The sequence below is a fragment of the Eulemur rufifrons genome, chromosome 19 (assembly GCF_041146395.1).
Source record: "Eulemur rufifrons isolate Redbay chromosome 19, OSU_ERuf_1, whole genome shotgun sequence".
NCBI classification, from domain to species: Eukaryota; Metazoa; Chordata; class Mammalia; order Primates; family Lemuridae; genus Eulemur; species Eulemur rufifrons.
Genome location: NC_091001.1, coordinates 43,488,266 through 43,509,093, shown reverse-complemented (window position 1 = coordinate 43,509,093; position 20,828 = coordinate 43,488,266). Strand labels below are relative to the sequence as shown.

Here is a 20,828-nt window from a genome sequence, read left to right as displayed (position 1 = left end):
CCCGACCTGTTTCCCCTACGCTGTTGTGGCTCTACGACAGGCCTTCAGACTGAAACTCCTTTCTTCGGCCACCCCCTCCCCCCTGCATCCCCTCGCCCGGCATCCTCCCCTGAGCCCATACGCACCGCCTTGTACTCGTACTGCAGGCTACGGGCGGTCACGTCCGCCATGGTGACGGTCGCACCGGGACTTCAAAGCTCTACTCCTTCTGACTTCAACTGCCTCAGACCCCCGTTCCCGCCGGGCCGGAACAACGCAAGAGAGACGCACAGAAAGGCAAACGAGATCAGCTCCTTTCCGCTTCCGGGTCGCTTGCCGGAAGTGCGGGAGAGCGCGCGGCGCTTCCCCGTGGCTTTCTCGGCGGAGTGGGCGGGGCTGGCGCTTCTGAGTCCCCGGATCCCTGGAACCTGGAACTCTGGTTCCGGTAGCCAGCTGGCCCTTCGGACCCAAGGCCAGTACTTTCCCTGGACCTCAGGGTCTGGCCTTGGGTCCGAGGACCTCTCACATCATAAGGAAACCTACGCCTGCTGAGTCTCAGTCCTGTCACAAGCTCTATTCTACTTTCTTTTTCCTCTAACTTTGGCAACAGGCCAATGAAGTAGGCATGCAAGGAGGGGCTGATTAGCCCCATCTCCAGATGAGATAACTCAAGCACCAAGCGAGCAAGTTAAACATGTGTGTGTTGTTTTGTTTTGTTTTGGAGGCAGAATCTCACTTTGTTGCCGCGTCTAGAGTGCCATGGAGTCAGCCTAGCTCACAGCAACCTCAAACTCCTGGGCTCAAGCAATCCTCCTGCCTCAGCCTCCGGAGTAGCTGGGAGTACAGGCACTTGTCACCATGCCCGGCAAATTTTTCTATATATATTTTTAGCCGTCCATATAATTTCTTTTTATTTTTAGTAAAGACGGCGTCTCGCTCTTGCTCAAGCTGGTCTCGAACTCCTGAGCTCAAACAATCCGCCCGCCTCGGCCTCCCAGAATGCTAGGATTACAGGCGTGAGCCACCGCACCCAGCCATGTGTATGTTTTAATGGCTGGTGTCTTCCTTTGAGTTTCTCTTCTGTAGAGAGCAATTGAAAGAAAGCTCCTGTTCTCCACGTGTCTCACCTAACCCATGCTCCGAAGACCCTCATTCTCACCCAGCTAAGTGAACAGGGCCCGGGCCCCCATTTGCTCCCAGTTGTCTGTCACATTCCATGGCAGGGCCCTGTGAACATTGGTGAAGGCATCTCCGTACTGGCAGGGTCAAATCCTTGAAGGCAGTGACTTAAATTTCTTCCCCAGCTACAAAGTCCAGGGCTGGTGGGCACTCCCTCCCTACCCTACCCCATCAACCATTTCTCACCAATGGAATGGCAACTTACCGCTGAATGGTTCCCTCACTTAGAGCATGTTTGCTTTTGAGAAGATGAATGAAAAGAAGGATGGGTATTAAGCCAAAGGAATTCATCCTCCATAGTAGTCTCCTGGGCCAAATTTGACCTGTGGTGGTATTGTATTTGGCTCACTGTTGGCTCCTTATTTAAAAGTTAGGGTCATTCACACAAATTCTGGATTTCCCCCATCAGTTGAGAAATCAGAAAATTGACCACATTGACCCACATATCTAGATGGCATACTTGCCCTGTGCTAATCAGCAGCTGCCGAGGTTAGAGGGTACACATGTTCCTCCCACTCCTCCTGTGTTCTCATACCTGTCCACCTTACTCCTTATTTTTACCTGCCTGGCCACTGTAGGCGTGGAGTCTGCTGCCTTGGGCTGTGTGTGTGTGTGGTGTGTGTGTGTTTTAAATATCTAGACCTTCCAAGGGACAGTCAAGTCCTTGTAGCTCCGCTCCTCAGTGGCTACAAGACTTTGAATTAGCTTCCTGGTGTCTCTGGGTGAGCATCATTTCCTCATCCTTAAAATTGAGGCAATACAATCTTACTGTGATTAAATGAGGTTATGTGTTTAAAAGCAAAGTGCCTGATTCAAGGTGGAGGTTCACTAACGGTTATTTAAATCTGAATCCTTAAGGCTTTTATTTCATAATTATTCCGTGGTCCCCCCACATGTCACAAAAGGTCTGAAAGGTATTTCAGGGGGATTCCACTCTGTGATTTGGTGGGAGTAGTATTCATGTTCATAGACAAGGCCAGGCTGTGGGGAAATCTGTGAAGCAAGAAAAGAAGGAAAATTTCTCCATCTTCCCCTTTCCCCTCTAAGCAGGCTCTACCAAATGTAAATCCTCCATTTAGTCATTTAGATGAATCTGTAAGTTTCCATAGGATCTTAGAGCTGGAAGGGGCCTTAGAGATGGATTAGTTCGGTTTTTTCATTTCCCACATGAGGAGGCTACAGCCCAGGGAGGATCATCACACTGAATCATATGTACAGGAAGAAAATACTTGTGATTTAGGAAATAAAATGACAATGTTTTCTTATTCTAGGTAGGAGGCAGCATTTACCTGAGAGATGGAGTTCTTCAGTTGGGGGAAAGTCTCAGGGAAACTTCCTGGGCCATGTTGTTGAAAATGGGAGGAAGGGGTCATAGTGAAGGCAAGTCAAAGAGAGAACTCAGTGCCCCACATAAGAAAGGAAAGAGGGCCAGGCAAGGTGGCTCGTGCCTGTAATCCTAGCACTTTGGGAGGCCAAGGTGGGAGAATCCCTTCAGGCCAGGAGTTCAAGAGCAGCCTGAGCAACATAGCATGACCTCATCTCTACGAAAAATAGAAAACTTAGCCAGGTGTGGTAACGCATGTCTGTGGTCCCAGCTACTTGGGAGGCTATGAAAGGCAGGTTGCTTGAGCCCAGGAGTTTGAGGTTGCAGTGAGCTGTGATGACACCACTGCATTCTAGCCCAGGCAGCTAGATCTAGGATGTAAAGAGGGAAAAAGAAAGGTGCCAGGAAGCAAGAAAGGCCCAGGAATATGACAATTAGCCAGAACCTAAAGGAGCCATAGCAAAGTAAAATTTCCCATCACAAAGATCAGCTTGATGCACTTTTAGGCAGTGACCTTTTTTTTTTAAGTTGCTGCCCATACAATCTTTGCAGGATTTTCCATCCATTTCCTCAAATCTTGAGTAAGAGTTTGTCACACACTGGTGTGTTTATGTTACTTTAGGGAATGAAGGAATGGAGGTGGTGTCCAGGGAAAGTTGAAATGAAGTGGGAGGGCTAGGTTATAGAGGATAAGACCCAGAGCTAGGAGACAAAATTCAATGAAAGCAAAAAATTTGTATAAGATGTAACTGGGAAGAAAATGTGTCCCTGAGAATTCTGAGGCTTCTGGCAGTGGGGAGATGCTGTTGTCCCAATAACATGTAAGATGAAGCATGAGCCAATTTATCGTAAGATTAAAAGAGAAATAAACTTATAGATCAATATTCTAGAATTCAGAGCCTGAAAATAAACCCATACATTTATGAGCAATTGTCTTTTTTTTTTTTTTTCTTTTCTTTTCTTTTCTTTTTTTTTTTTTTGAGACAGGGTCTCACTCTGTTGCCCGGACTAGAGTGCCATGGTGTCAGCCTCGCTCACAGCAACCTCAAACTTCTGGGCTCAAGCAATCCTTCTGCCTCAGCCTCCCAAGTAGCTGGGACTACAGGCATGCGCCACCATGCCTGGGTAATTTTTTCTATATATTTTTAGCTGTCCCAATCATTTATTTCTATTTTTAGTAGAGATGGGGTCTCGCTCTTGCTCAGGCTGGTCTCAAACTCCTGACCTCAAGCGATCCACCCGCCTCGGCCTCCCAGAGTGCTAGGATTACAGGCGTGAGCCACCACGCCCGGCCAGCAATTGACTTTTGAAAAGGGTACCAAGATAATCCCATGAGGAAGGAAGAAGCTTTTCCCCAAACGGTGCTGGGACAATTGGATATCCACATGCAAAAGGATGAATTTGTTCCTCTACCACATACCATACACAAAAGCTAACTCAAAATGGATCATAAACCTAAATGTTAGCACTAAAACTATAAAAGTCTTGCAAGAAGACATAGAGATAAAACTTCATGACCTTGGGTTAGGCAATGCTGTCTTAGATGTCACACCAAAAGTATGAACAAAAAGAAAGATAAATTAGACTTCATCAAGATTAAAAACATTTGTACTTTAAAGTACATCATCAGGAAAGTGAAAAGACAACCCATAGAGTGCAAGACAATATTTGCAAATTCATATATATGATAAAGAACTAGTGTCTAGAATATATAAAGAACTCTTACAACTAAATAATAATAAGACAAATAACCCAATCATAAAATTGGGAAAGGATTTGAACAGAAATTTCTTCAAAGAAAATATACATGTGGCCAGTAAGCACATGAAAAGATGCTCAACATCATTATTCATGAGGGAAATGCAAATAAAAACTATGAGATACCACTTGAAACCAATTAGATGTCTAGAATTAAAAAGATGGACAGGACAGGCGTGGTGGCTTACGCCTGTAATCCTAGCACTCTGGGAGGCCGAGGCAGGAGGATCACTTGAGGTCAGGAGTTCAACACCAGCCTGAGCAAGAAAGAGACCCCATCTCTACTAAAAATAGGAAAATTAGCCAGGCGTGGTCACATGCGCCTGTAATGTCAGCTACTCGGGAGGCTGAGGCAGGAGAATCGCTTGAGCCCAGGACTTTGAGGTTGCTGTAAGCTAGGCTGGTGCCATGGCACTCTAGCCCAGGTGACAAGAGTGAGACTCTGTCTGAAAAAAAAAAAAAGATGGACAATAACAAGTGCTGGCAGAGATGTGGAGAAACTGAAACCCTCTGATACCACTGGTAGGCACGTAAAATGGTGCAGCCACTTTGGAAAACAGTTTGCCAGTTCCTTAAAAAGTTAAACATAAGGTTACCATGTGACCCAGCAATTCTACTCCTAGGAGTCTATTCAAGAGAATTGAAAACATATGTCTACACAAAAATCTGTACACAAATTTCCACAGCAGCACTATTCACAAAAACCAAAAAATGGAAACAACCCAGTTGTTCATCAACTAATGAATGGATAAACAAAATGTAGTATAGCCATACAATGCAATATTATTCAGCCTCAAAAAGCAGTGAAGTATTGATGAATGCTACAACATGGATGAATCTCAAAAACATATTAAATGAAAGATGCCAGTCACAAAAGTCCACATATTGTATGATTCCATGTATATGAAATGTCCGAGGTAGGCAAATCTGTAGAGACAGAAAGTAAAGTAGTGGTTGCCTAGGGTGGGAGGCAGGTTAGGAGTGAGAGGGAGTGACTCCTAATGGAAAGTGATGAAATGTTCTAAAATTAGATGATGGTGAGTGGTGGACAACTTGGAATATATATTTAAAAACATTGAACTATACATTTTAAATGAAAGAATTCTATGGTATATAAATTATACCTCAATAAAGTTGTCTTAAACAAATTTTAATAGAGGATTATCTTCAGAAAGCTGATGATTGGGGGCACCCTGGTAGGCACAGACCCCAAGGGTGACATTAGTTACCAAGGTAGGCTCAGAGTAAGGGCCTTTAGCATCATTCTGGCCCATGTGTGCTCCACTATACTGCTTCTCTCCAAAGATGACCATCAGAATTCACAATGTAACCACATCAGATCAATCTGGTTCGACTTTCATGTAACAAAGTTGTGAGTTGTTTTTCAGTTGCCATGGACCCCCAGGTCGAAGGCCACATAACCTGAGCAAGCCCAAATGACCCAAGTGTGCAAGGATGGGCGGAACCCAAGTGCTTGGATGAAGGAGTGGGAACTGAATTAAGCAGACACCACATGGCAGGATCCAGGATCCAATCAGATTGACTTCTGGTGTCACCCCAGGGCATGGTCCAATCAGAACATGTCTCCTGGCATCACCAAATCACAATATCCAATCAGATCACATGTCATTACCCTCACTTCTATGCACATTGGGCAGCAAGCCTATGGAGTGCTCAGTAACAACTACTCCCCAGCCCCAAGCCTGAACAGATTATCCAGACTTCTGCCTAGGCCCTGAATTTCTATACCTTAAAACCTGTCACTTCATTTAGTTACCTCTCAAATATTTATATGTGCACTACTCGGTGAGCACTTTTAGAGACTCAGAAAAACAAGACACAATTAGGACCTTTGAGGAGTTATAATTTTGCAGAAGTAAAACATAAACAACTGCAATTAAAAAGCAAAATGCAAGTTGGGCACAGTGGTGAATGCCCATAGTCCCAGCTACTCAGGAAGCTGAGGCAAGAGGATTGTTTGAGCCCAGGAATTCAAGGCTTTAGTGCCTGATGATTGCACCTACGAATAGCCACTGCTCTCCAGTCTGGGCAACAGAGTGAGAGTGTCTCTAGAAAGAAAAAAAAAAAAAAAAAGCAGAATGCAGTCAGTGCCACAAGGGGGCACTGTGGGAGATCCAAGAAATGACTTCTGACAGGAGACTAGGTGAGGCTTTGCAGCTGTGACGTAACAGCTGGCTAGGATTTCAGCAGAGGCCGGAGGTGGGGGATTTCAAAGGGACACAGAAAAAGCAAAAGCATGAAGGTGAGAAGACAGAGGCGTGTCTTGGGAACTGTTAAAAGCTCAATTCAGCTGAGTGCAGGGCAAATGTAAGAAATGGAACAACGTGGCCGGCACAGGTGGCTTACACCTGTAATCCTACCACTCTAGGGGGCCGAGGCGAGAGGATTGCCTGAGGTCAGGAGTTTGACACCAACTTCAGCAAGAGCAAGACCCGTCTCTACTAAAAATAGAAAGAAAATTAGCTGGTCAACTAAAAATAGAAGCAAAAAATTAGCCAGGCATGGTGGTGAGCACCTATAGTCCTAGCTATTGGGGAGGCTGAGGCAGGAGGATCGCTTGAGCCCAGGAGTTTGAGGTTGCTGTGAGCTAGGCTGATGCTGCAGCACTCACTCTAGCCCTGGCAACAAAGCCAGACTGTGTCTCAAAAAAAAGAAAAAGAAAAAAAATAAATGGAACAATGTGATAGAGTACATAATCTCTTTATTTAAAAAAGAATGCCAGGCCGGGCGCGGTGGCTCACGCCTGTAATCCTAGCACTCTGGGAGGCCGAGGTGGGCGGATCGTTTGAGCTCAGGAGTTCGAGACCAGCCTGAGCAAGAGCGAGACCCCATCTCTACTAAAAATAGAAAGAAATTATATGGACAGCTAAAAATATATATAGAAAAAAATTAGCCGGGCATGGTGGTGCATGCCTGTAGTCCCAGCTACTCGGGAGGCTGAGACAGGAGGATCCCTTGAGCTCAGGAGTTTGAGGTTGCTGTGAGCTAGGCTGACGCCACGGCACTCACTCTAGCCTGGGCAACAGAGTGAGACTCTGTCTCAAAAAAAAAAAAAAAAAAGAATGCCATTGTAAAGAGCTTTTGCTTTGTTCGGCAGACAGTAGGAAGCTATAGTAGGTTTCTTGTTTGGAGGGTTTCATTTGTTTTTACAGCTTCATAGCAGGTATTTGATTAGAGGGACCTTTTAGATTAAGCAAAAACTTAAGAGTATTTATTAATATCATGTGACAAGCATTTGCAAAGTTCCACTTTAACCTACATTATCTCACTGAATCCCCATCAAGCTCTATGAAATATATTGATGTCCCCCACTTCACCAATGAAGAACTCAAAGCCCCAGGAAGGTATTTGACTTGCCTGGCTTCATCTGCCTCAAAGCCAGGCCTTCTCATTCCAGACCCTGTGCACAGGGGACTTCTCACAGATCTGAGCTTCAGAAAGGTGATTCTCACGGTGCTAGGTAAGATGATGGATGGTGGGGGAGTGGGGTGGCCAGAGACAGGGAGTAGAGCTGAGAGGCTGTCACAGAGGAAGTGAGAGGTTAGGTGTGCCTGGCAGAGGTAGCATGGGCAGGGGATATGGAATGCTAGAAATGTGAATGAAACGCAAAGGGACTTGGTGATGGTTTTTGGTGAGTTCAGGAAGACCTCAGGTTGCCTGAACTCTTGGGGCTGGGAAGGAGGAGAGCTGGATCACCCAAAAGCCTGATATGAGCTCATAACTTGCATATTGGATGGTGAAATGCTTCCTGACCCAGGATAAAATATACACAGTATAGGGTGAGACTGAGGCTAAATCAAATGACTCCAGTAAGCGTAATTTGGTGTCCTAAATGGAGAAAGGATTCAATAAATGGTAGTTCCTTCCCTAGTTGCCTAGGCCATTGATTCACTCTGTAACGCACACTTTTGAACTACTTTATTCATTCATTCCTTTCTTCATTTAGCAAATTTTATTGTCTCCTATGTGTCAGACACTATAATAGGTTCTAGGGCTGCACCAACTCACATTTTATATGTGAGTATATGTAAGATTTAACTGTGTAGTGACAAAATTGGTTTTCTAATTGATTCATCTGGTGTATGTTTCTAAACAGGCTTGCTCCCTTCCAGGTCTTTACCTTAGGAGGCAACGGTGTTGTTTCGACCAGGAGGCAGTTTGACGTAGTGATTAAAAGCAGGGACTCTTATGCCAGCCTGCCTGGATTCAAATCCCAGCTTTACCCCTTACTAGCTGTGTAGTCTTAGCTCAGTTCTTAGCTACTCTCTGCCTAATGGGGATAGTTTTATCTACTCCACAGGGTTGCCTGGCACCTAGAACTATGCCAGGAAACAGTAGGTGTTAGGTATTGTCTGGCAGGGCTGCATTTCTTAAAAGCATTTCTGAAACACTCTGTCTGGAGGCAGTTTGTGACTCACACAGAAAAACCGCCTCATTCTTTTTTGTATCCATCCTTTCTTTTCCCATATGGTCTTACCCAACCTTGTGGCCCTTCCACCCAGCAAACTTGGTTCTGAATGCCAGTTGCCTGTTCCCTAAACCCCAGGCCTCACTCAGAAGGTAACAGGTTGCCAGACTGGGTCTACTCAAAGGCATGACTGTAGGTTGGGTGGCTGTTCCCAGAATGCTGTCAGCTGTGGCTGTGTTATTAGTTGCTTCACCAGGTGAAGGATTTGCAGAGGCTAAGAACTAATTTTGGTGTACAAGTTGCCATATACTTTTTAAAAAATAAATGTAGACTCCTTCCAAGGGCAGTCGTGTCAACATGTGGCTCATGTTTCCAAGATGGATCCATTTGTAGCCAGGCAGCAGGTGGCTTACAGAGTTGTGAGAAGTGGTTTCTGCCACAGATGGAAGACAGTCTCTTGTGACAAGCTGAGTCTCCTACTTGTACCGGGCAGCTCCTCTGTTAGGCTTCTCCCTCCCCACCATCTCATTCCTTCCAATTTCTCTTACAGAGTGGAGCCTTTAAAAAACCAGATCAGGGCCAAACACAGTGGCTCATGCTTGTAATTTTAGCACTCCGTGAGGCCGAGGGAGGAGGATTGCATGAGCTCAGGAGTTCAAGACCAGCCTGAGCAAGAGTGAGACCCCCATCTCTGCCAAAAATAGAAAACAATTAGCTGGGCATGGTGGTGGCACCTGTAGTCCCAGCTACTTGGGAGGCTGAGACAGGAGGCTGGGCTTGAGCCCAGGAGTTTGAGGTTGCAGTGAGCTATGATGATACCACTGCACTCTACCCAGGGTGATGGAGTAAGACTCTGTCTCAATAAAAAAAAGGATGGGCAATCTCTGAGCTGCCTTTGTTATCCTCAGTTCTCCATGCATTGTGCCTGGCACTCTGGCACTCCACAGCGGCCTCTCCTAATGGACCTCTGCTTTCTCCTCACAGGTGACAAGCGAGCTGGCCTTTAGCCAGCAGTGTATTCTAGTGCCCCAGGCTGCAGACTGGTACCCATCCTTGGCCTGTTAGGAACCGGGCCGCACAGCAGGAGGTGAGCAGCCCCAAGCAAAGATTCTTGTATATTTACAGCCACTCACCATTGCTGGCATCAACACACAAGCTCCGCCTCCTGTCAGATCAGTGGAGGCATCAGACTCTCATAGGAGCACAAATCCTACTGTAAACTACAGATGTAAGAGATCTAGGTTGAGCACTCCTTAGACGAATCTAATGTCTGATGATCTGGGGTGGAGCTGAAGTGGTGATGCTAGCGCTGGGGAGCGGTTGCAAATACAGATTATCATTATCACAGAGAGGTTTTTTTTTTTTTTAATATGGAACGCTTCACGAATTTTCATGTCATCTTTGCGCAGGGGCCATGCAAATCTTCTCTGTATCATTCCAATTTTAGTATATGTGCTGCGAGCACCACAGAGAGGTTTGACTGAACAATAAATGTAATGTGCTTGAATCATCCCGAAGGCATCCCCCCCACTATGGAAAAATTATCTTCCATGAAATCAGTCCCTGGTGCCAAACAGTTTGGGGACCACTGGTCTAGTGGCATTGCTGCTGCTTTAGCCAGTGCTGCAGCATTGAAGGAGTTAATATTTTCATGCATTTCACTCTGATTATTAAAATGAGTAGGAATTTTTTAAAAATGAAAATTGGTGATACTAGTAAAAAGCAAAGATTTTATAACTTACTATAGTTGGAAGTCAACAAGCAGGTGAAAGTAATAAATTTTTTACCACAACTGGTTGGGGGCTCACTGGACTTAAGCCAGTCCTGTGTTCAATTGGAAAATAAAATAAAAGCATATGGACAAATGATTTGAAAATGTCATTGAAGAAAATATCTAAAAGGTATAATAATAATTAGATATTCTATACATATTTTTTTCCCTTTTTTCCCTGGAAATGGGATCTCTTCTCCCTAATAGTGTTTGAGTTATTATTCACCTAGTACATATTCACCTTTTTTTTTTTTTTTTTTTTTTTTTGGTTGAGACAGAGTCTCACTTTGTTGCCCAGGCTAGAGTGAGTGCCGTGGCGTCAGCTTAGCTCACAGCAACCTCAGACTCCTTGGCTTAAGCGATCCTACTGCCTCAGCCTCCCGAGTAGCTGGGACTACAGGCATGCGCCACCATGCCCGGCTAATTTTTTTCTATATAGATTTTTAGTTGTCCATATAATGTCTTTCTATTTTTAGTAGAGACAGGGTCTCGCTCAGGCTGGTCTCGAACTCCTGACCTTGAGCAATCCACCCGCCTCGGCCTCCCAGAGTGCTAGGATTACAGGCGTGAGCCACCGCGCCCGGCCCATATTCACCTTTTGTACATGTTCAGGAGTATATTATAGTCAGAACTGCCTTAATTTCATTGAAAAACTAGAATGATAATATAATATTAATAATTGACTTTTTTTTTAGTTTATTACGTGCTACACATTCATTTCCTTTCATCCTCAACAACCAACTTCTGAGTAGGTGTCAGGCGAGGCAATTTGTCATGGTCCAGAGCATTCCTGCACGTTCTTATTGGGTGTGTCAGAAATGCAAGGCTGTAGCCATGCTTTACTAGGGCGCTTTCTCAGAATTGTGTTTTTAGTGATCAGCCTTTAGTGATGAAGTAATGTCTTCCCCCAGGACAAAGAGAAGAATGGCCATGAAAGAAGCAGTTTCCCTGAGATCGGAATTCCTTGTCTGCAATGCAAACCATTCCATGCAGAGCATCCACCTGTGCCCCTCCTTGTTGCCCCACGGGACTTGGGAGAGCAAGGAGAATTGACACAATCAGGAAGTTCATCCTGCTTGCTGTGCTATGAGTAAGAAAGCCTTTTATCTCTGACCCAGATGTCTTGTGTCTTCTGCCAGCATCCATGATACAGTAACTATAATAGCTTGTAAAGGAGGGTAAAATTCCAGACTCTGACAGTTTGGATGGAAAGGATTTAATGTTGTTATGACTATGAGGCAACAAGCCCTGCAGCTACAGCCAAAAGGCAACATGATTGTGGCAGCTGAGTCAATGGGTCCCTAAAACTGAGATAAATGGCATCAGCAATGAGGATACAGAGCTTCAAGTGGACTGAAAGCATTAGAATGTGCAAAGCCTTATTTACTGGAACAGAGCTGCTCTCTCCCTCTCCCTAGCCTCAGCTGCTTTAAGGAAAAAGTTGAGTATGTTGGGGAACTTTGGGGGAAGGGGCTGTGTTATGGGAGCCCAAGTCACCATCCTTCCAGTTCTGTGGCAAGAATCGGTGCTGGGTGCAGCCTTAGCAGGCTTACAGCAGCCTGAAATAAAAGACGCTCAGTCCCTCAGGGGCAGAAGAGTCCTAGATACTGGATGAGCCTGAGGGCAAACCCTAGGCAGAGTCGGACACTACAACCAGCAGCTACAAGGGCAAAACAAACAGGAAATCTGATGCCAGTCACACAAAGGGGTTGCCAGCTGGGCAGAGGCAGGGACTAGAACCCCTGAAGAGTAGACAGATGAACACATGGATCTTCCACCCCTTCCATATCCCTCCACCCCCTCAATAACTCAGGGCCCCAAGTTTTATGTGGTTTTGGTAGAAGCAAGTCCTGATGTAACCAGCTTTAGCCCCTAGGAACCTGGTCTCTGGAGCACCAGGATAAGATGAAAACCTGGTAGGCACCAGAAGGGTCTGCCCTTCCCTTGTTCCCCGTTTTCTGTCCTTCCCATCCCCACTTAGTTCCTTTGTCTTTTCTCCATCCTGTATGTTCCACCTCAATGTGGAACTAAAATTTATACTGTTAATAGTTACAGGGCTATTGATTGAGTAAAGTTTGATTTCTAAACTTTTTTTTTTCCTATGTAAGTGCTTTGGATCTATAAACTTGGTTTTGTTTTTTTGTTTTTTGTTTTTTTGTTGAGACAGAGTTTCACTTTGTTGCCCAGGCTAGAGTGAGTGCCGTGGCGTCAGCTTAGCTCACAGCAACCTCAGACTCCTCGGCTTAAGCGATCCTACTGCCTCAGCCTCCCGAGTAGCTGGGACTACAGGCATGCGCCACTATGCCCGGCTAATTTTTTCTATATAGATTTTTAGTTGTCCATATAATGTCTTTCTATTTTTAGTAGAGACGGGGTCTCGCTCAGGCTGGTCTCGAACTCCTGACCTTGAGCGATCCACCCGCCTCGGCCTCCCAGAGTGCTAGGATTACAGGCGTGAGCCACCGCGCCCGGCCTAAACTTGGTTTTCTTGAGACAGAGTCTCACTCTGTCGCCCAGGGTAAAGTGCCATGGCATCAGCCTAGCTCACAGCAACCTCAAACTCCTGGGCTCAAGCAATCCTCCTGCCTCAGCCTCCCAAGTAGCTGGGACTACAGGCATGCGCCACCATGTCCAGCTAATTTTTTCTATATATTTTCAGTTGTCCAGCTAATTTTCTTTCTTTTTTTCTTTTTTTTTTTTTTAGTAGAGATGGGTCTTGCTCTTGCTCAGGCTGGTCTAAACTCCTGACCTCAAGTGATCCTCCCTCCTTGGCCTATCAGAGTGCTAGGATTACAGGTGTGAGCCACAGTGCCCACCCGGCCTATAAACTTGGTTTTAAAACGCAGTTGAACACTTGATCTGTCTTCCTTTAGAAAACGCTGAATTGGGTTGTTTGGTACTCTCTGGGCCTCCAGTTCTTTTGTCTGTAAATAGAGATGATGTTGAAAAGACTAAATTAGGCCGGGCGCGGTGGCTCACACCTGTAATCCTAGCACTCTGGGAGGCCAAGGCGGGAGGATCTCTCGGGGTCAGGAGTTCAAGACCAGCCTGAGCAAGAGCGAAACCCCATCTCTACTAAAAATAGAAAGAAATTAGCTGGACAACGAAAAATATATAGAAAAAATTAGCTGGGCATTGTGGCACATACCTGTATTCCCAGCTACTCGGGAGGCTGAGGCAGAAGGATCGCTGGAGCCCAGGAGTTTGAGGTTGCTGTGAGCTAGGCTGACCCCATGTCACTCTAGCTCAGGCAACAGAGTGAGACTCTGTCTCAAAAAAAAAAAAAAAAAGAAAGAAAGAAAGAAAGAAAAGTCTAAATTAGTTAATACACACAAAATACCTACAATGGTAATTATAGTTGCTATTCATTGAGGTATCATCTGTGATGTATTTTCTCCAGTGGCTCAGGGCTCCTGATTGAACAAAGCTTCTCCACTCACCCCATCTCCCATCCTAGACCATCCCCAGCCCAGATCACCCTCAGTCAGTCAGGCAATGTCCCATGGGAAAGCCAAGGAAATAGGAAGCAATACCAGTGTGCCAAAGAAATAAGAAAAGAAAACAAACACCAATGCACCTACCACCCTAGGACCTCAGAAAGCCCTTGGGGGCCCTCCCCAACTGTTTCTCCCTCCCTCCCTCCACCAGAGGTAACCACTTTCCTGACTTTTATGTTAGCCATTCTCTTGCTTTTCTTTACAGTTTTAATATCTATGTATGGTTTCTGAACAATATATTGTTCAGTTTTAAAGAGGTTAGTAGCAAGCATAAACCCAGCAAAGAAAGGGCAATACAGCCCCATCAGATGGAGTTCCAAGAGAAGAGAGGATGACACAGAGTGTCAGCAGCAGAGGCTGGCCTGGCTTTCCTGAGAGTCCACAGGGGCCACTCTGAGCTACAAGGGTGAGGCCACAAAGCAGTCCCTGTAAGCACAAGGGTCATGGCAGCCTGGCATCAGCATGGTAGTAGTATAAACCAACACAACTTTTTGAGAAGGGGCATATTTGTTTTTAAACCTTGCATGATCAAAACTGTCTTTATTCTACTGTCACACTTGTTTGGTAGTTTGGCTGAGTATAAAATTCTGGACTGGAACTCATTGTCTTTCAGAATTTTGAAGGCATTTCTCTTTCATCTTCTTGCTTGTAGTGCTATTGAGAAGTCTGATACTATTCTTTCTGATCCCATGTATGTGATCTTTGTTGTTGTTTTTTTTCCTCTCCAGAAGCTTATAGAATCCTCTGTTTGACCTGAGTGTCCTAAAATTTCATAATGGAGTGATTTAGTGTGGGTTTACTTTCATCTACGTGCTGGGCACTCAGTTTCAGTCTGGAAGCTCATGTCTTCCAGTTATGTGTGGGACGTTTCTTTTATTATTTCTTTGACAAGATCTCCTCCTCTCCATCTCTTTCTGGGGCCCTCTAATCATCATATATTGGACCTACTGGGCTGACTCTTGCAATTTTTCTCTCCTCTTTTCAGCTCTTTGTATTTTTACTTTAATTTTGGGAAATTTCCTCAATTTTATCTTTCAGGCTCTCTATGGAGTTCTTCATATCTATTATTAAAGTTTTTAATTTCCAAGAACTCTTTAGGACACTCATTGTATCTGGTCCAAATATATCTTTCATAGTTATAAAAAAGTTCAAATAAATATTTATTGAATGAATGAACAAGTAATTGGGACAGATGTTAGACAAAATCTACTCACATTTTTTCTTTTTTTAGTGATGAGTTCTTGCTATGTTGCCCAGGCTGGAGTGCAGTGACTTTTCACAGCCATGATCACAGCTTGCTGCAGCCTCTAACTCCTAACCTCAAGTGAGCTTCCTGCCTCAGCCTCCCAAGTAGCTGAGACTACAGGCACACACCATGCCCAGCTTGCTCAAATCTTTCCAATCCCTATTTAATCATGAGCATCTATTTATTGTCCTCCCAACAGTGCAAGTGCTACATCTGAGAAGAGAAAGACTGTTAATTGTTTTTTTTTTTGTTTTTTTTTTTTTTTTTGTTGAGACAGAGTCTCACTTTGTTGCCCAGGCTAGAGTGAGTGCCGTGGCGTCAGCTTAGCTCACAGCAACCTCAGACTCCTCGGCTTAAGCGATCCTACTGCCTCAGCCTCCCGAGTAGCTGGGACTACAGGCATGCGCCACTATGCCCGGCTAATTTTTTCTATATAGATTTTTAGTTGTCCATATAATGTCTTTCTATTTTTAGTAGAGACGGGGTCTCGCTCAGGCTGGTCTCGAACTCCTGACCTTGAGCAATCCACCCGCCTCGGCCTCCCAGAGTGCTAGGATTACAGGCGTGAGCCACCGCGCCCGGCCTGTTAATTGTTTTTCTAAAGAAATATATGAGAAGTAAATAATATGCATTGATATGCTATTCACATTTATTGAGCAATAGTGGTACATTTTATACATAGGTAGCAGCTAGTCTATTAATAATCCTCCTCCTCCACAAAGCATTAAAATCAGGCAGCAATTTTCTAGTTTACCTTTATGTTCACAAGCATCAGCAATATACAAGTCAGTGTCCATATAGGTCTTTGTTACACAGCAATCATCACAAAATGGTTGTCACCAGATCAGGGTAAGTTTTGGAGCTTGTGATAACAAGAAATTCATTTGATGAAAATTTTGCAGTTGTAGAAACATTTTTTTTGTAATTCGTTGTTGAGAGAAATGGCTTGTCTCATAGTTATTGTTATCAGTTATTTTATCTGATTATCCTGATCTTCCACTCCTAACCTCAAAATCAAATATTTTATTTAAGGTTTGTTGATATGCTTTTCTGATTCTTGGCCATAGACCCAATTTCTGAATCGTTGGTCAAGATTCTGTGGATCTGTGGACCTGTCAGTTATCACCAACGTCCAAACATCCTACACCAAAAAAGGAAGTTACAGGTCCTACCCCACGCCAAACACACTCCTATTTCTCATGGCTAGAGCATCCTGTGTCATTCAGTCATTCAAACACACTTAGCAGTTGCACACCAGGAATTGACCTAGGTCTCATTTCGGTTTTTGTCCTTAGGGATCTCAGCATTTCATTAGAGAAACCAATAGATGACCAATAACCAGGATGCGGTGTGATGCAGTAAGGGCCATATTTAGTAATGTGAACCGATGAGCCCAGAACGGGTGGGTGACTAATCCAAGAGCCAGGTGCTCTAAATATATAGTATAGGGCCATTTAATCTGCTGCACCAACCTTAAAAGGGAAGGATTTTCATCGTTGTGTTTATCAGATGAGGAAGCTGAGGCCCAGGGAGTTTGGAACTTTGCCAGGCCCCAGGTAGCAGGCCAGGCTCCCAGACCTCTTTCTTCCCCATACCAAACTGCATCCGCACGGGAAGGAAGCATCGCGCTGGGCTCAGGGGATGGATGGCAAAGGAGTTTTCCCCGTCCCGTCAAGGAAGGGCAGGGGATACGCTGCTCTGGGCAAAGAGGCTGCGCGGTGAAGTCCCTGCACACCGCGAGGGGCTGGGGTCTCGGCAGAGGGACCCACCAGGGGGCTCCTGATCCCCCGCCAGGCCCTTCCTCCGCTCTACCCACAGGCTTCCGCCGCCCTAGTTTTGCGGCCTGAGACTCATTTCCAGATCCGGCCAAACGAAGGTCTTCGTTTTGGGGGCAGGTCCTCTGGAGGGAGGACCGGCCCTGGTGGCTACGGCTGCCGCTTCGGAAACCACGTCTCCTTTTTCATCCTGAAATGAAACTCGTAGTTGGTTAAAACGGCCCTCACCGACACGATTTACAAGTAAGCTGACCCGCTAACTGTAATCCAGAGAGAAGGAAAGGACTAATTTATAACACGATGAGAGGTTCCGTGTGTCCTGGCCCAGGGCCAACCACCCGGTTGCATCCCCGGGAAAGTCTGCAAATGTGCCAACCGGGCAAAAGGACTCTGTGCAAACGTGCTATGGAGTCGGGGGCTGGCTCGCATCCTCATGCACCGGCTCGCCCCTTTCAGGGAGGTCGCCAAGCGCCTCGCAAGCGTACTTCCTGGTCACTGCGACCCCCCCCAAACTCTCCCGCCGTGACCAGTCCTGGGGGGCCATCCAACGGTGGAAAAGGCGTGTGGCAGGGTGGAGGCGCGTCCATGGCTGGGAGGGACAGAGATGGGGGGGTCGCAGGCCAAGGGAGGAGGCTCATGCTCCTGGGCCCAGAAACCTGGCCGGGAGGAGAAAGGTCTTTCCCACCCCCAGCCCCTCTTCTGAACCGCGAGGATTCCGCCCCCGCCCCTGCACAGAGTGTCCCCTGCAGTCCTGGCTTAATTAAACACGCCATCGCGGGCGCGCCTGTTTCTGAAGAAAACGCGTTTGTGCTTGGGTCCACTACGGCTCACGAGTACAAAGCCATACTCTGGACACTGAATGTCTATTTTTGTATGTTAAAAGAGTACCTGTTCATTGTTAAATAGACATCTGCAATCAGTCCTTCCACCCTCATGTCTCTACGTACGTTATTGATGGAAGATGAAAAAATATAAAAAATAAATAAAAAGAAAAAATCCTTCCACTCTCAGAAGATCACTGTAAACGTTTTGGGATTCACCCTTTGAAACTTTTTTCCTAGGCATATAACACACACACACAGACACACACACTAGGATTAAGCTATAGCATGCTCTTGTAACCTGCTTTTTTTCACTTAATAGTTTACGGCCTATTTTCCATCTTAACAAATGTAGATTTGCATAATCTATTTTTATATACAAGCATATTTCTATATTTTTATAGGAATATTATACAATGACCAAAACATGAGTGTGAGATTTATGCAGTCATTTACTTTTGGTAAAAATAGTGGAAACCCATGGGTATGTCACAGGAATCTTTTACAAAAACTTTGTGGTTTGTGAATCATTTTAAAAAATACCTTCATAGCTCTTTTTGTGCCCTTAATTTTGCTCTCCCTTTGCTGCGACAATGGGTCCAATCATCATCTGTGGTATATGTATCATGCTCTGTAAACCTATAGCTTGCTCTTGCCCTCCAATTCTATCTTTCTCTCCTCAATAAATCTCATTTTCATGCTTGCAAAAAATAAAAAAAGATAAAAAAAATAAAAATACCTTCATAGACTCATGACTCAGCTTATACCAATGATTATAATTATTTTCCACCCATAGTCTGCCATTCACTAGCAGTGGGAGTCTTCTCTCTATGTGGCCTCTTTGCATCCTTTTCCAACATCACCTGAGACAGGTCTGATAGCTCCCTACATTCTAACATCAGCAAGACATTCCAGGCTCTCCTTACTTCCTGGATATCTTGACATGTTGTACGGTCACTCGATTCCTTTTAGAGGAGACTAGCACAGTGGGACCAAATCTGGTCTTAAGAGTGCTGATCTGAATGAGTTTGTGTATAGCTGAAGCAGCACTGTCTTAGAGTGTAAACTCACAGACTGGCGCTTGAGCCAAGCTTGGTTATCTTTGGCAGTGACTGTGCTGCATCCCCTGTGTTTGCCCCTGCAGATCCTCTCTACCCCTTCTCCTTCCCGCTCTGTGCCCTGGCGTGCTGGACCGTAAGGCCTGCATCCAGAGACTCCCTTGTGATCTGGCTTCAGGTTGGTTTTGAGGCATCGTTAGAAGGTGGGAGGGAGGCAGGCCAGAACCTAGCTCTCTTCCTGTGGGGTACCAGAGGGTTGACTGTGTTCTTCCAATTGAAGATCACCTTTTCTTATTAGACATCCTCTCCATGTGGCCGCCCTCCTCAAGTTCTGGGAACAAAATTTCCTCCCCCTTACACTCAAGCAGAGGTGGGCTCCCAGTTGTACTTACTCCAGGAACATCCATCTATCCCTTGTGGTTTTTCCTAAACCTTGAAACTCTTTTGTCCCTAGTTAAAATTGCTTCAATTACCCAGCTTGAATATGCCCATCACATCCTGCCAGTGATCCTAACTGATACCACAGGATTAAGGGTGATTTTTAAAAAAACTAATTTTTTATACTTTTCTTATTTTCCAAACTTTTTACAATGATGATTTTTTCTTTTTCTTTTTTTCTTTTTTTTTTTTTTTTGGAGACAGAGTCTCACTCTGTTGCCCAGGCCAGAGTGCCGTGGCGTCAGCCTAGCTCACAGCAACCTCAAACTCCTGGGCTCCAGCAATCCTCCTGCCTCAGCCTCCCGAGTAGCTGGGACTACAGGCATGTGCCACCATGCCTGGCTAATTTTTTCTGTATACATTTTTAGTTGTCCACATAATTTCTTTCTATTTTTAGTAAAGACGGGGTTTCGCTCTTGCTCAGGCTGGTCTCGAACTCCTGAGCTCAAACGATCCACCCACCTCGGCCTCCCAGAGTGCTAGGATTACAGGCGTGAGCCACGGCGCCTAGCCAGTGATGATTTTTTCATTTTTGAATTTTTAAAATGTCATCAAGAAATATTATGCAAATCCTTTTGTTGAGACTCATCTGAGCAACTAGTGTTCTAAGGGGCACATTTTTGGAAATATGGCTCATCACATCTAGAAGATGCTCCTCAAATTTATAATATATCTCTGAGTGGTGGGATGTGAGGGTAGTTTCTTTCTTTTATTCCTCCAATATAGTATGTATTTTTACAATATGCATATCATTTTTACAAAAAAATAAACTTTAAAAATTATATTCTGGGCTGGGCATGGTGGCTCATGCCTGTAATCCCAGGGCTTTGGGAGGCCTAGGAGGATCACTTGAGGCCAGGAGTTTGAGACCAGCCTGGGCAACATAGTGAGACCCCTGTCTCTACAAAAAAAATTGAAAAATTACCCGGGCTTGGTGGCATGTGTCTGTAATCCCTGCTACTCAGTAGGCTGAGGTGGGAGGATTTCTTGAGCCCAGGAGTTTGAGGTTACAGTGAGCTATGATTGCACTACTGCACTCCAGCATAGGCAACAGAGCAAAACCCTGTCTCAAAAATAAATAAATTGAGAGAGGAAATTTCTGGAGGAAATGTGCACATTTTGATGCTTAAAAGCAGAGGTCAATGAACTTTTTCTATAAATGGCAAGATAATAAATGTTTTAGTGTTGGCAGGCCAAGAGGCACAATCACGATATCATGTAGGTACTTACATAACAAGAGAGAAAACACATTTCCACAAAATTTGTATTGACAAAATTCAAAATATAAATTGAGTGCAGTATTTTTATATGGGTCTACTAATAAGAATGGAATTCTTTTTTTGGAAATAACATGCCACTTAATTGGGGTTCAGTGTCAGTGTTTCCTATCATCCAAACAGATTGCAAATGTTCATCTGTTAATGCTGATCCGTAATGAGATTTTAAATATTTCTTCTTTGAAAATGTCTTTTTATACAGATAGTTACTGCCAAATACCGACATTAATCCACAAGCATATGATTTCAAATTGAGCTCGGAAGGCATTTATATAA

At 44.8% G+C, this 20,828-nt stretch overlaps 1 protein-coding gene and 1 non-coding gene across 2 annotated transcripts in view; both read right to left on the bottom strand.

The window, feature by feature from the left end:
* SNRNP200 (small nuclear ribonucleoprotein U5 subunit 200) overlaps positions 1 to 20,828 on the bottom strand; it is a 198,884-nt gene that overhangs the window by 27,639 nt on the left and 150,417 nt on the right. The window contains exon 2 of the mRNA XM_069495088.1: positions 126 to 218. Coding sequence (XP_069351189.1) covers positions 126 to 170 — 45 coding nt within the window. The 5' untranslated portion in view covers positions 171 to 218. The remainder of the gene's footprint in view (positions 1 to 125; positions 219 to 20,828) is intronic.
* LOC138400373 (U6 spliceosomal RNA) lies at positions 10,034 to 10,137 on the bottom strand. Its single transcript, XR_011236269.1, has one exon. It is a non-coding gene; the product is annotated as a U6 spliceosomal RNA (small nuclear RNA).